Genomic DNA, 10,651 nt, shown 5'->3' on the forward strand with positions numbered 1-10,651 from the left:
TTCTCTTCAGAATGCTAAGCCGACTAGTAAGTAGTAGTACCTAGTAGTAGTAGTCAAAGCAAAGAGAAGTGGGTGAGACACCCAAGTACCTTGACAATGACTGGGTACGAATGTTAGTTAACTACGACAACTGATGTGTCAGCAGGGACCAAGATAAAGATCGGTCCTGGTGTCATGGGGAGGGATTGTGCCCTCTAGTTAATAGATAGGCGAATCTTCCAAATTCCTGCCAGGGTCTTGCTTCCACTGAGACTGTTGTACAAAGTCAAGTACCCACCATGGCACTCCAACCCAAACACCAGGCAATGGATGTTTCAAGCTGCGCTGGTGATATGGTGATGCCTGGAATGACAAGACCGACTAATTTCCCGGGCCCAATCAGAGCCGCGCAGGCGACCACCAAGATGGGGGCCTCAGGTACCCAAGGCTGTAGCGGAGAACCAACTGGCGGGTCTGCTATGCCAATACATTATTCATTCATTATCGATTGCCTCCATCCGTTCGCTCCATCCCCATCCGTCTCGGTCTCGGTCTCTTCTCCCATCCTGTCTTTCAGTGTCTTTGTTTGATCTGCATACTTGAGAGCTCGATACTTTTCGTTGTCTGCTTTTTCGTTCTCTCCCCTCCATTGGCCCCTCATGGCGTCCCAAAGCGACTTCTTCTCGGCTATGACCAGCCGGTCGCTCCGCAACGTCCGATCGGTAGGATGACATCCCCTGTCTGCGTCGCTCGATAAGTGTCGCTCGATAAACGCAGTCATTTCTTCTTATCTCCATTCTACGTCTCGCTAATACATATGCGGTCTTTAGGAACTCGAGTTCCTCGCAGATTTATCAGTCATTACTCCCCAACAACTCTCATTGATTCTATCGCAACTACCGAGGGAGGATGAGCGCAGCAGAGCCCCCGTGCCTCAGCAGCAACCGCCACCTGTGCAGCAACCACCGGTGGTTGCCCAGCAGCCCCCGGCCCCATACTCTCCTCCTACGAACCAGTTTGCGAACACTTCTCTGAACGAAAAGGCCACTTATCAACAGCCTCCTCCGCAACAGTACTCAACCCCGTCTATTCCGCCACCCGCTTATCCCCAAGCTCCGCCGGTGCTGTCTGTCGCTTCGGCGCTCTATGCTTATACCCCGACGGATCCGGGAGACTTGGCTTTGCAACCCAATGATCGTGTCCAAGTTTTGGAACACATGAATGCCGACTGTATGGTTACCCTTGACTCGTACAACTATTTGCGGCTAACGATGATTTAGGGTGGCGTGGTCGTAATGAGCGCACCAACCAGGAGGGTATCTTCCCTCGGAGCTACGTGAATGTGCTAAACGAAAAGGCCGTTTCGTCTCCTCCCCCGACCAACTACGGAAACATGCCTCTCGAAGTTAGTCAGGGTGGCTCAACGCCCGGTGAAGATGGCAAGAAGTCCAAGTTCGAGGAGCAGGGCAAGAAGTTTGGCAAGAAGATGGGCAATGCCGGTACGTTTATAGGAACAGGCTCGCGCACAATGAATCGATGCGCCGGCGCCTCTATGTATAACTATTCCATGATTTTGTGTTTGCTGACCATTGTCTTTAGCCATCTTCGGTGCCGGTGCTACCATGGGTTCGAATCTGGTGAATAGCATTTTCTAAATGCTTCAGCCAGTCGATATTTGGTTTGTTCTAGGGCTTTACAGAATGGCGTCCTGTGATGTTTCTTTCGCTCACCTTCATTTCGTCATGGAAACGGCGTTGGTGGTTCGATTCTTTTCCTATGCTTAGTCGGAAAAACCGTTTAGTTCGGGTCAGTTGGGATAGCGCGTCGCAGATTGCTTGGGTTAATGATCGAGGCATTTTTAGTCATAGAAGTAACTGGGATGTGTTTTCCAAGCGAATTGTTTCGATCCGGTCACCACTCTAGTTTCAGCGATGGAGTGACAACTTATCCCCCGAACTTTAAGCCTACCCCATCTTTCCCCCCCTGTTATCTTCGCTCGCTTTTATCTTTGCGATCCGCGCCCATGCCTGAGGCTTTGTATCATACCTAAGGCCCCAATCCATGCCTTAGGCTATGTAGTACTAGATCCTCCTTATAAAGCCCATTATAAAGTTCTTTACAAGATTCTGTGTAAGACTTTGTGTACAGTTCTTTACAGGGCCTTGATTAAGGTTCTCTGTTAAGTCTTCATTGTATAAGATTCTGTATGAAGTCCTGTATAAGTCTCTACATGAAATACTTTGAGAGATTTCTTGGGAGGTGCTCTATATAATGACCGATGTAATTAGTCAGACTTCTTAAGAGATGCAAATTGTGGTTATAGCAGATGCCGGCATGCAAGATGAGCTGGTGTTCCAGTCCCATCTACGTGGGGCTGTGAGCAGGCGGCTTACAAGGCTGAGCTTCAGCTGCCCTGGAGGGCTGGATGTTGTTATATCAGGGACAGTACGGAGTATTGAATCTTGCACTATCTTTGTTTGCTCGAAGCCCTTTTTAGAAGCACATTTGTAAAATCCATGTCAACCTTGTTTATGCCTCGCTATGGTGTGGCATATGACGCTTATTGCTTTACTACTGTTAATATTTCCCGGTGTATTGGCCACTGGTTGGGATGACTTTGCAGATGATCTTGCTACGGACTTGGTAGGACCTCGTTTTTACTTCCAGGTTGGGCCAAGTCCGATAACATTATTCTTCTACCTGACAGGCACCTCTTATCTCCCTATTTGGTGATCGACTGAGTAAACAATTCCTGTCCGAGTCAACCAGCATTCTAGACAATTTTATTTTTTTCCGTGGCCCCTTTAGGGATCTTGACGGCCGTGGTTTCCGTCATCCGAGTCTGCGGAAACTCGTCTCTTCGCGCATTTATAGGGAGGGCACAAGAGGGCCCTGGTGAGGTTGAAAATGAGGTCCTGTCATGTGTTTCTGAGACGATGGCGGAAATGTTCAACAATGGAGGCATTTCCAGGGTATTTGGAAGACCTCGGCTGCTGGAGGTAGTCGTCTGGGAAGATGCAGCAGTTCCCCAAACTGCCACGGGGGAGAGTTCCTACCGAATTGGGACTCTGCGCGACGCTCTTCGGGAAGGCGCTTGGCGGGCAGGGAAAGGAAGCTGGATCCTCGACGAAAAGGAAATCTTACCTGAACTCGATATCCCGAATCTGTCCTTGAACAAGGGGATTGAAGGGAGCAGCCAGGGCTGGTTCTATGCTGCTGCTGGGTTGGGGCTTGGGTTACAAGTAGGTGAGTGTTACTTGCGCTTGTTACATCTGGTAGTGCATCAGTTAGACTGACAACTCGCATCAGGGGTGCTTGTATACGCTGCAGTAACTGTTTATATCTACCCGGTACATTTCAAGAAAGACGGGAGCTTGGTCGTAAGCTATGCTTTCCCTCTGTTTTTCTGTGGGTCCATCTTACTTTCCATTGGAATGTTTCTGTGCGCCTTTATCATCGAGCGCTCTTCTACTGAATGCTACATTCGTCCTGCAGCGCCCAGTAAGATCTACTGGTTACAGCCCGGAGAAAAAGATGTCGGTGACCAAGTCTTCGGAGCCTTCCTCGGGGTGAATGAGGGACCGAAATCCGAGGCGACTGAGGACCTTATGTATATCAAATCGGTCAGAAGCCCTGGAACTTTCGGAAATGGCCCCTTGCTGCTATTCACTTTGACATCCACAATGGTTGGGTTTGTCATTCAATTCGTCGGTATCCGAGGGCTTCGTGATTCTGGCAGAAATGGGCGCTACTCTCCTAATGTCCATTATCAGAGCCTGTCTCCGGACTAAAAGATCTGGATCAGACGAGAACGGTCTGACGACTCAAGAACGAGACATTGTCTCTTATAATCAGCAAGAACTTGACTGTTTCACGTTTTATCTCGAAAGCGTAAGCTCGCTCGGGTCGATCTCGAGCCAATCCCATGAGTCTCAGGCTCCATTGGCAATCTCATCATCTTCCGCGTCTACGCAGTCTTCAAGCCAAATATGCAGTCTTGGGACCAGGCTTATACGGACAAGAGCTCAACTAGCTCGCATCACGTCCAATGCTGACAAAGAGTCAAGCTTGGCTTGGGATGACCTCCCAATCAGGCACGTAGCTCGAAACTTGGCGAACACCATTGAAAAGACAATGGACTTATTATCAAGCTGGAAGAACATCAGTGGAGAGAGCTTCGACCTCAATTTTACCTGCCAATCACTTGATAAGTCCGTTTGCAATGCTACGCTGGAAACCTACACCATTAAACTCGACAGAGCAGAAGACACCCTATTGTGGAAGGCCGATGAAACCGAGCTCGAAGCAGTACTAGGGCTATGGACCGCTCAGGATGTATATGTCCATTTCCTTAAGAGCGCTCTTCTAGACTTTCAAACCATTGGTGGCGATGCGGACGTGCGCCCAGGCTTACAAAACGGGTTTATTGCATATAGTAGTCGCATCGATGAGCTAGTGGCCTGTTTTGAGTCTGGAAATCTCGGCTCAAGAGAAGATGCCCTGCTATGTACTATTCCAGTCCTGAGATCTCGACAGCTTCTACCGGAGCTTGCTGCAGACTCGTTGATGGTGAGAGCGCAGATTGAAAGGCATGTTTCGACCGGGAACTGGACGGAATTCTTCTCCATTGTTTGCTGGCTTTGTGAGCATTCCGAGGGAGAGGAGTTCGAGCGCTCTGTCTACGAGCTTGGTTATCTCTGTCAACGCGCAATCATGCATAGCGAAGACAATGTCCGAACACAAGGGGTCAACATATTGCTCTCACTACTTCAGTATGATCCCAGGTCAACACATTTCGAGGGTATAGGGAGTTTTCGGCCAATGAACTGGATGAAGTCCCAACGCCAGCAGGCCTGGTGGAGCCATTTCTCTCAACAGCTCGGTTGGATTGCCTGGCACATCTGCAACAATAAGATCGACGGGCACAATATCAAGATCTCGATAGAAAGCCTAGGAAATTTTGAGCAATTAGACTTTACCGATGAGCAGGGAAGGAGTGAGTGTGCCAAAAGGACTATTTTAGGATGGCTTACGCACGGAACGGACATCATGTTCGACCGCCAAGTCCCGGGTGATGAGGACCAACATTGTCTCGAATGGGTCATCCAAAATCGGCAATTTGCTCTCTGTCATTGGCTTCTAACCAAATGGGTCGAGGTAGGCCAGCTCTACGGGCCGATGACGCAAAAGGCCTTTGTATTTGCGTCAAGATGCGGTTCCGACTCGATCCAGACACTCAACCGACACAACGCAAATATCAACAGTCAAGAGTACGAAGGGTATACGGCGCTTCTTGAGGTCGTGGAAAACCGAGAAATAGAAGCAGTAAAGATACTACTTGCCAACGGAGCGAATGCCAACGTAGTCATGAAATCCAGTGGTATAACTCCGCTAGGTATCTCTGCTAGCCAAGGAGACGAATGTATCACCCGGCTGCTTCTTGAATATGGGGCAAAGATAGACTGTCAAAACGTACAAGGATTCAGTGCTCTGCACCTGGCATTTCGACAAAACCAGTTGTCTATCGCGTGGATGCTTCTTGAAGAAGGTGGACATATTGAAATTGTCGCAGGTGACGGTAGAACGCCTTTGACTCATGCCGCAGCTGATAACGAGAGGGAAATGGTTGAGTTGCTCCTGGACTATGGAGCAAAGGTTAACGTTCAGGATGACTGCGGCTGTACACCATTAACATTAGCAGTATACAACTATGCTTCTGCGGATGTCATCCGGCTATTACTCGACAACATGGCTGACATATATCAAACGGATAATAACGGCTTGAATGCTTTTGACGAAGCCCGACAAAGGGACCGCCTAGACATTCTGACTATCTTGGAAGCGGTATCCGAGGCCCGGGGCATACCGGGCAAGCAAGGTCAGATCAAGTCAGGTCTTAGCCTAATGGAGCCCGCTAACTGCGTTGCTAGATATGTAGACGCTTCCCATTGAAGCAAGAATATGAAGCCGAAACGCCGTATCCTAATATTTCGATGTCGCAGTATGAAGCAACGAAAAAGCCACGCGTATAGGAAGAAGTCGATAACGCGGCAAATCACAGCAACTGTGATCTCACGATGATATGCAACTGATCGGCCAGGTCCCTGCGAGCTCATTCTCTTCGTTCTTAGCATCTCATTCCTGTGCCAAACCTGGTGGTTTCATGCGATTTGGTATGCTTGCTTGTCTCATTTCAAGACATGGATGAGGCATCTTACCATCGTCTTCAGCATCTATCCGCAATGCCCTTAGACCTAGAAGTTCGTGGCTAGGATCGGGGTCCAGTGCAGGATCAGGACCAGGATCTAGACCCATCTGACTGAACAGTCCGAGCAAACTTGTTTGCAGCATGAAATCGGCGACGTAGCGGATCGCCTGTTACCGGCAAATAGAGAGTATGCTGGCGAACGGAAGGCCATGCTTAGGGACCAATTGATATAGGTACGACTAGGTCCTGGGCCGTGGGCGACCGCAGGCATTTTGTTTAATAAGATACACAAATACAGCCTTCTTTCTGATTGACTTTTTGATTCTCAAGTAGCAGAACCTTGACAACAGACCACTCGGTCAAAGGGACACGCCCTCAGCCATATTAAGACCCTTTGAAGCGCTAAACAAAGCGCATTACAGGATCCTTTAGCCAGATAGCATGTCTCTAGAACTGAATGCTTTTAGAAGTACGCTACATGATGCTTACTAAGTCGCTTCGCTGTGACCTAGTAGTACGTAGCTGAGACTTGCGCTGTGGGATGGGAAGTGGCTACGAAACGGTAGAAGGCGCGTGTGGGGAGGGCTGACCACTCCTTCCCCTCTTTGGGATTGGGGAGGGACTTCGTCCGAAGCGCTAAGGGGCCGGCCAATGATGGTTGGTAGCGCCGATGCCTCGCCGTGGGCGTCACACGCTACAGCTATCAGAGGCCTTCTCTAAGCGCCCACGGCGATCACCATGCAGTAGCTCGCCTTGGTTGGAGTCCAGAGCTCATCTCCTCATTGTTAACGCCCTCTTTAGCCGGATCATTTAAACACAATGTCTCTGCCTCTGATTTCATCAATTCCCCCCAACTGTCATGCATTTGCTTTTCTCGTCAGTAACCTGAACGACTCACGATCGTGCATTCTCCTTATCAGCTTCGGGACTTGAGAAAAGGTGTTATACCTTCTTCTATACTTTCCTTCAAGACATAGTAGCCCCGCACGCCCTCTCTCTCTCTCTCTCAGGGCCAAGGTGTCTTCGTGATCAACTCTCGCAGGTAAGTTTCCTGTGACTTCACCTCAAAGCCTAACAATACTCTGTTGCAATGTAAATCACCACAAAAGGCCAAACCGATGATAACAAGGACACAGATTCTAGCGACAGTGGTCGCCTGTCAGCACAATGTCTGAGCAAGTCGTTTACCCGCCTCCTCCTAGCCAAGGACATTCTTTCCCTCGTGCGTTTCCCGCTAATATCATCGCCGATGAAGACTAATAAACCCATTGTATAGCTCCACCTAATGGCGCCGGTATGCAACATAACCAAAGATCTTCCAGTATCCAGCTAATCGACCGTCTAGCCTTCCAACCACCTCCCCAGGCCTCTCCGAGCTTTCCACCCCCAAATTTCAGTTTTCCCCCGCCTCCCCAGCAGCCCATACCTTCAAATGACGATAAAGATGATGTGTCTCCGATCTCTCCATCAAACGGCCCACCAACTCCGCCGATGAGCGAGAAGGCAATCTACGCTGCTCAGAATGCAGGCTTGTTTTTCAACAACTCCGCTGTTCTCAATCCCCCGGAAAAACAACCACCACCACCAGGACCAGGTCTTGTCCGGGCCCAGACAGACGCAGCGCTCGGAAGCAGAGTGGCTCCTAAGACCTTTGTAGGAGCGCAGTCGACCTACGCAGATGATGTAGGAACCTTCAATGGCGGCAGTTACAGAATAAGCCATCGGGACACGAACACACTCCTAACCATCCAGCTGGCAGTGGGATGTCCGATACAGGCGAGACCTGGTACGTCAACCTGGCTGCTGCGTTGTCTTTAGGAACTAACACTATCCCATGTCATAGGGATAATGATCGCAATGTCTCCTTCGATGTCCCTGCGAGGCTCGCTCTCGTTCGGTTGGATGAAAGCCCTCGCAGGAGGTCAGTTGGCCCGATCAACATATACCGGTCCCGGAGAAGTTTTGCTTGCGCCATCTATACTTGGAGATGTTGCTATTATCCGTCTGGATGGTGCAACAGAGTGGACCGTGGGAAAGGATGCTTTCCTTGCCTGCACGACGGGTGTCAACATCAATTACAAGACTCAAGGACTCATGAAGGGTGTATTTTCCGGGGAAGGTTTCATCGTGTTCAAGTTCACCGGCGCCGGATTGGTATGGATGCAGAGCTTTGGAGCGATCGTTAAGAAGGAAGTATGTGAACCACTATACATCCCTAAGAAGTGATTTCCAACTAACTCCCCATCTCCAGCTCGCCGAGGAAGAAACATACTTCGTGAACAACGGCCATCTGGTAGCCTGGAACTGCAAATACAAGATCGAACGAGTCGCTTCTGGCGGTATCATCTCCAACTGGAGTGCCGGCGAGGGTCTTGCGTGTAGATTCACGGGCCCTGGCACTGTATTCATGCAGACACGCAATGTGTCTACCTTTGTCGCCCATCTGAACGGCGTTATCGCAAAGTCCTGATGACACATCCACCCTTGTTTTTTCTGGGCATGTTACGAATACGATCACGATATGAGCTTTCTTGTTGTTTAATCCCTTCTATTTTGATCTCTGTGAATACTTAGCTATATACCTGTGATTTATACGTCATTTATTATACCTCTTACGAAGCACCTTTGTTCAGTTGTCTGTCTCTTCTATTGGTCATGTTGACTATGTCTCAGACTCCGGTGCCTCGAAGGCAGCCACCACCAGGCATCATGCATCGTATACACACGATTGCAGCCTCCACCTCCTAGCATACGTAAAAAGAGATGACAGGCCGTAAGTAAAGAGGTCATACCAGTCCATTTACCCTATCATGCCATGCTAAGCGATCTTCACTTCGTCTCTCTCTCCCTCCCTCGTAACTCTTTCTTTTTTGAATCCCTTGCAAGCACCAAGCAATCCCACACCATTTCTTTCATCATCCACATGTCCACATGTCCACATAAGAAGATGGAATGCAAGAAGAAAAAGTAGAATAAGGAAAGAAGAAAAAGTCTTTGTATACGAAAAAGGCGTGGGAAATAGCACAATCATAACCGCGCCGGAAGATACTACCGAAGGGCACCATGGTAGGTACCGACTGGTAGCTGCCATGGTTTCCTTCTTCTTCCCCTCTCGACCCAAAAAAATCTCTCCATTACCCCGTTTAACCCTGTCTCTTTCTGCGGCCGACCTGTCCACGGAAACCGGTCTTGATGGCGGCAACGGAACGACGGGATCCACAGGAGTTGCAAGTAACGAAGTATAGACGGTTTTCACCCTTGTTGAGCTCAGTGTCGGGACTGCGGCAGGTCTTGCAGGTGACGTATTCGACTGTATGGATTGATTAGTATTCACGTAAAATAGACACTGGACCCCAACGGGTCAGAGAGAGAGGGGGAGGGGGCAACATACCAATATATCTTCTCAACACATTCTCAATCATCTTCTGCTGGAAACGACCCTTAATAACCAGACGACGACTACCATCCACACTACCACTGGTACCCAATTCGGCGAACAAGAACTGCATAACGTGATCATCGGAGCGCTTCATGCGCTTGCAGATATCGGCAATGTTGGCGAAAATCGTACGACGGTTACCTTCACGCAGACACTGGGGCGGCGGGATCTTATACGACTTGGTACCGCTGGACAACAAATCGGGGTGGTGGCTCTGAATGAGGGAGAAGAATCGGGACACAAGCAGCGTGTAAGGAATGGGTTGCGCGGCGTCGTGAGCCCAGATACCGGTTCCAGCTTCGTGGTCACCCTCGGGCACCTCCTCTTCCTTCTCCTCAGCGGCGGCGCCGCCGTTCTCTGCAACACCGGCCTCGGCCAACTTGGCCTCGAAATCGCCCGCGTCGACCTTCTTCGGCTTCTTCTTCTTCTTCTTCAAGGCGGACACGTCGAATTCGCCGTCGCCTGCGGGCGTGGCCTCGTCGTCTGCTCCCTCGGCATCCTTGGGCTTCTTGCTCTTCTTCTTTTTCGAAAGGCCCTTGAACAATTCGGTGACTTCGTCGACGGCCTTGTCTGTGGGTGGTTTAAAGTGATCAATATTAGATTTATATCACGGGGAGAATGGGGAGGGGGAGAGGGAGGGGGGTATGTTACCCTCAGTCTCAGCAACCGGCTTCTCAACAGCCGGAACAGCCTCCGTGACTTCTCCGTTGGTATCCATAATGACAGCGCCTTCACTGAATGCGACGGACTTGCGTTGCTTGGGGGGAGCGGGTTCAACCTGCTAACTCGGACCAAACCCAACCAACTTGTTAGCGGGGCGATACAAACAGATAGAAAGAAAATCCCGCTAAAGTGGAGCAGCAGAATTTCCCGAAAGCTTCCCGACAGCACACGTCCGAGAAGAGGGAGGAGGGAAGGGGAGAGGGGGGGGGGGGGGGGGTAATGCAGAGAGAGGGACGGGATATAGCAACAACTTCGGGGGTTGGATCGAGAAGCGGAGGGCGAAATGTGATGAAGAAAATGTG

General features: G+C 49.9%; 4 protein-coding genes across 4 annotated transcripts; 3 read left to right on the plus strand and 1 right to left on the minus strand.

Moving 5' to 3' along the window:
- Positions 1-586: 586 nt before the first annotated feature.
- BO94DRAFT_527787 (SH3 domain-containing protein) lies at positions 587-2,082 on the plus strand. Its single transcript, XM_025610399.1, has 4 exons — positions 587-701; positions 810-1,209; positions 1,260-1,478; positions 1,579-2,082. Exons 1-4 carry the CDS (start codon positions 639-641, stop codon positions 1,632-1,634), a joined length of 738 nt encoding a protein of 245 aa, XP_025462248.1. The 5' UTR covers positions 587-638; the 3' UTR covers positions 1,635-2,082.
- An 833-nt stretch (positions 2,083-2,915) lies between these two features.
- On the plus strand, positions 2,916-3,770 carry BO94DRAFT_590706 (uncharacterized protein; the record flags this gene model as incomplete). The annotated part of the gene is made up of 2 exons (XM_025616052.1): positions 2,916-3,225; positions 3,289-3,770. The coding sequence occupies 2 exons, from the start codon at positions 2,916-2,918 to the stop codon at positions 3,768-3,770; spliced, it is 792 nt and encodes a 263-aa protein (XP_025462249.1).
- A 3,222-nt stretch (positions 3,771-6,992) lies between these two features.
- Positions 6,993-8,685, plus strand: BO94DRAFT_503395 (DUF124 domain protein). The gene is made up of 6 exons (XM_025609471.1): positions 6,993-7,229; positions 7,324-7,409; positions 7,464-7,481; positions 7,533-7,973; positions 8,031-8,380; positions 8,439-8,685. Exons 2-6 carry the CDS (start codon positions 7,355-7,357, stop codon positions 8,655-8,657), a joined length of 1,083 nt encoding a protein of 360 aa, XP_025462250.1. The 5' UTR covers positions 6,993-7,229; positions 7,324-7,354; the 3' UTR covers positions 8,658-8,685.
- A 645-nt stretch (positions 8,686-9,330) lies between these two features.
- On the minus strand, positions 9,331-10,407 carry BO94DRAFT_478269 (translation initiation factor eIF2 subunit beta; the record flags this gene model as incomplete). The annotated part of the gene is made up of 3 exons (XM_025608683.1): positions 9,331-9,497; positions 9,579-10,196; positions 10,278-10,407. Coding segments are annotated over 3 exons (915 nt in total), but the record flags the coding sequence as incomplete, so codon positions are not given.
- Positions 10,408-10,651: the final 244 nt, after the last annotated feature.

Source organism: Aspergillus sclerotioniger (assembly GCF_003184525.1).
Source record: "Aspergillus sclerotioniger CBS 115572 chromosome Unknown BO94scaffold_44, whole genome shotgun sequence".
Lineage (NCBI taxonomy): Eukaryota > Fungi > Ascomycota > Eurotiomycetes > Eurotiales > Aspergillaceae > Aspergillus > Aspergillus sclerotioniger.

Coding starts and splice junctions, on each gene's coding strand:
- BO94DRAFT_527787 (XM_025610399.1), top strand. CDS start 639: ATGGCGTCCCAAAGCGACTTCTTCTCGGCTATGACCAGCCGGTCGCTC. Junction 702..809: donor CGCTCCGCAACGTCCGATCG/GTAGGATGACAT, acceptor TGCGGTCTTTAG/GAACTCGAGTTCCTCGCAGA. Junction 1,210..1,259: donor GGAACACATGAATGCCGACT/GTATGGTTACCC, acceptor ACGATGATTTAG/GGTGGCGTGGTCGTAATGAG.
- BO94DRAFT_503395 (XM_025609471.1), top strand. CDS start 7,355: ATGTCTGAGCAAGTCGTTTACCCGCCTCCTCCTAGCCAAGGACATTCT. Junction 7,974..8,030: donor TCCGATACAGGCGAGACCTG/GTACGTCAACCT, acceptor CCCATGTCATAG/GGATAATGATCGCAATGTCT. Junction 8,381..8,438: donor GAGCGATCGTTAAGAAGGAA/GTATGTGAACCA, acceptor CCCCATCTCCAG/CTCGCCGAGGAAGAAACATA.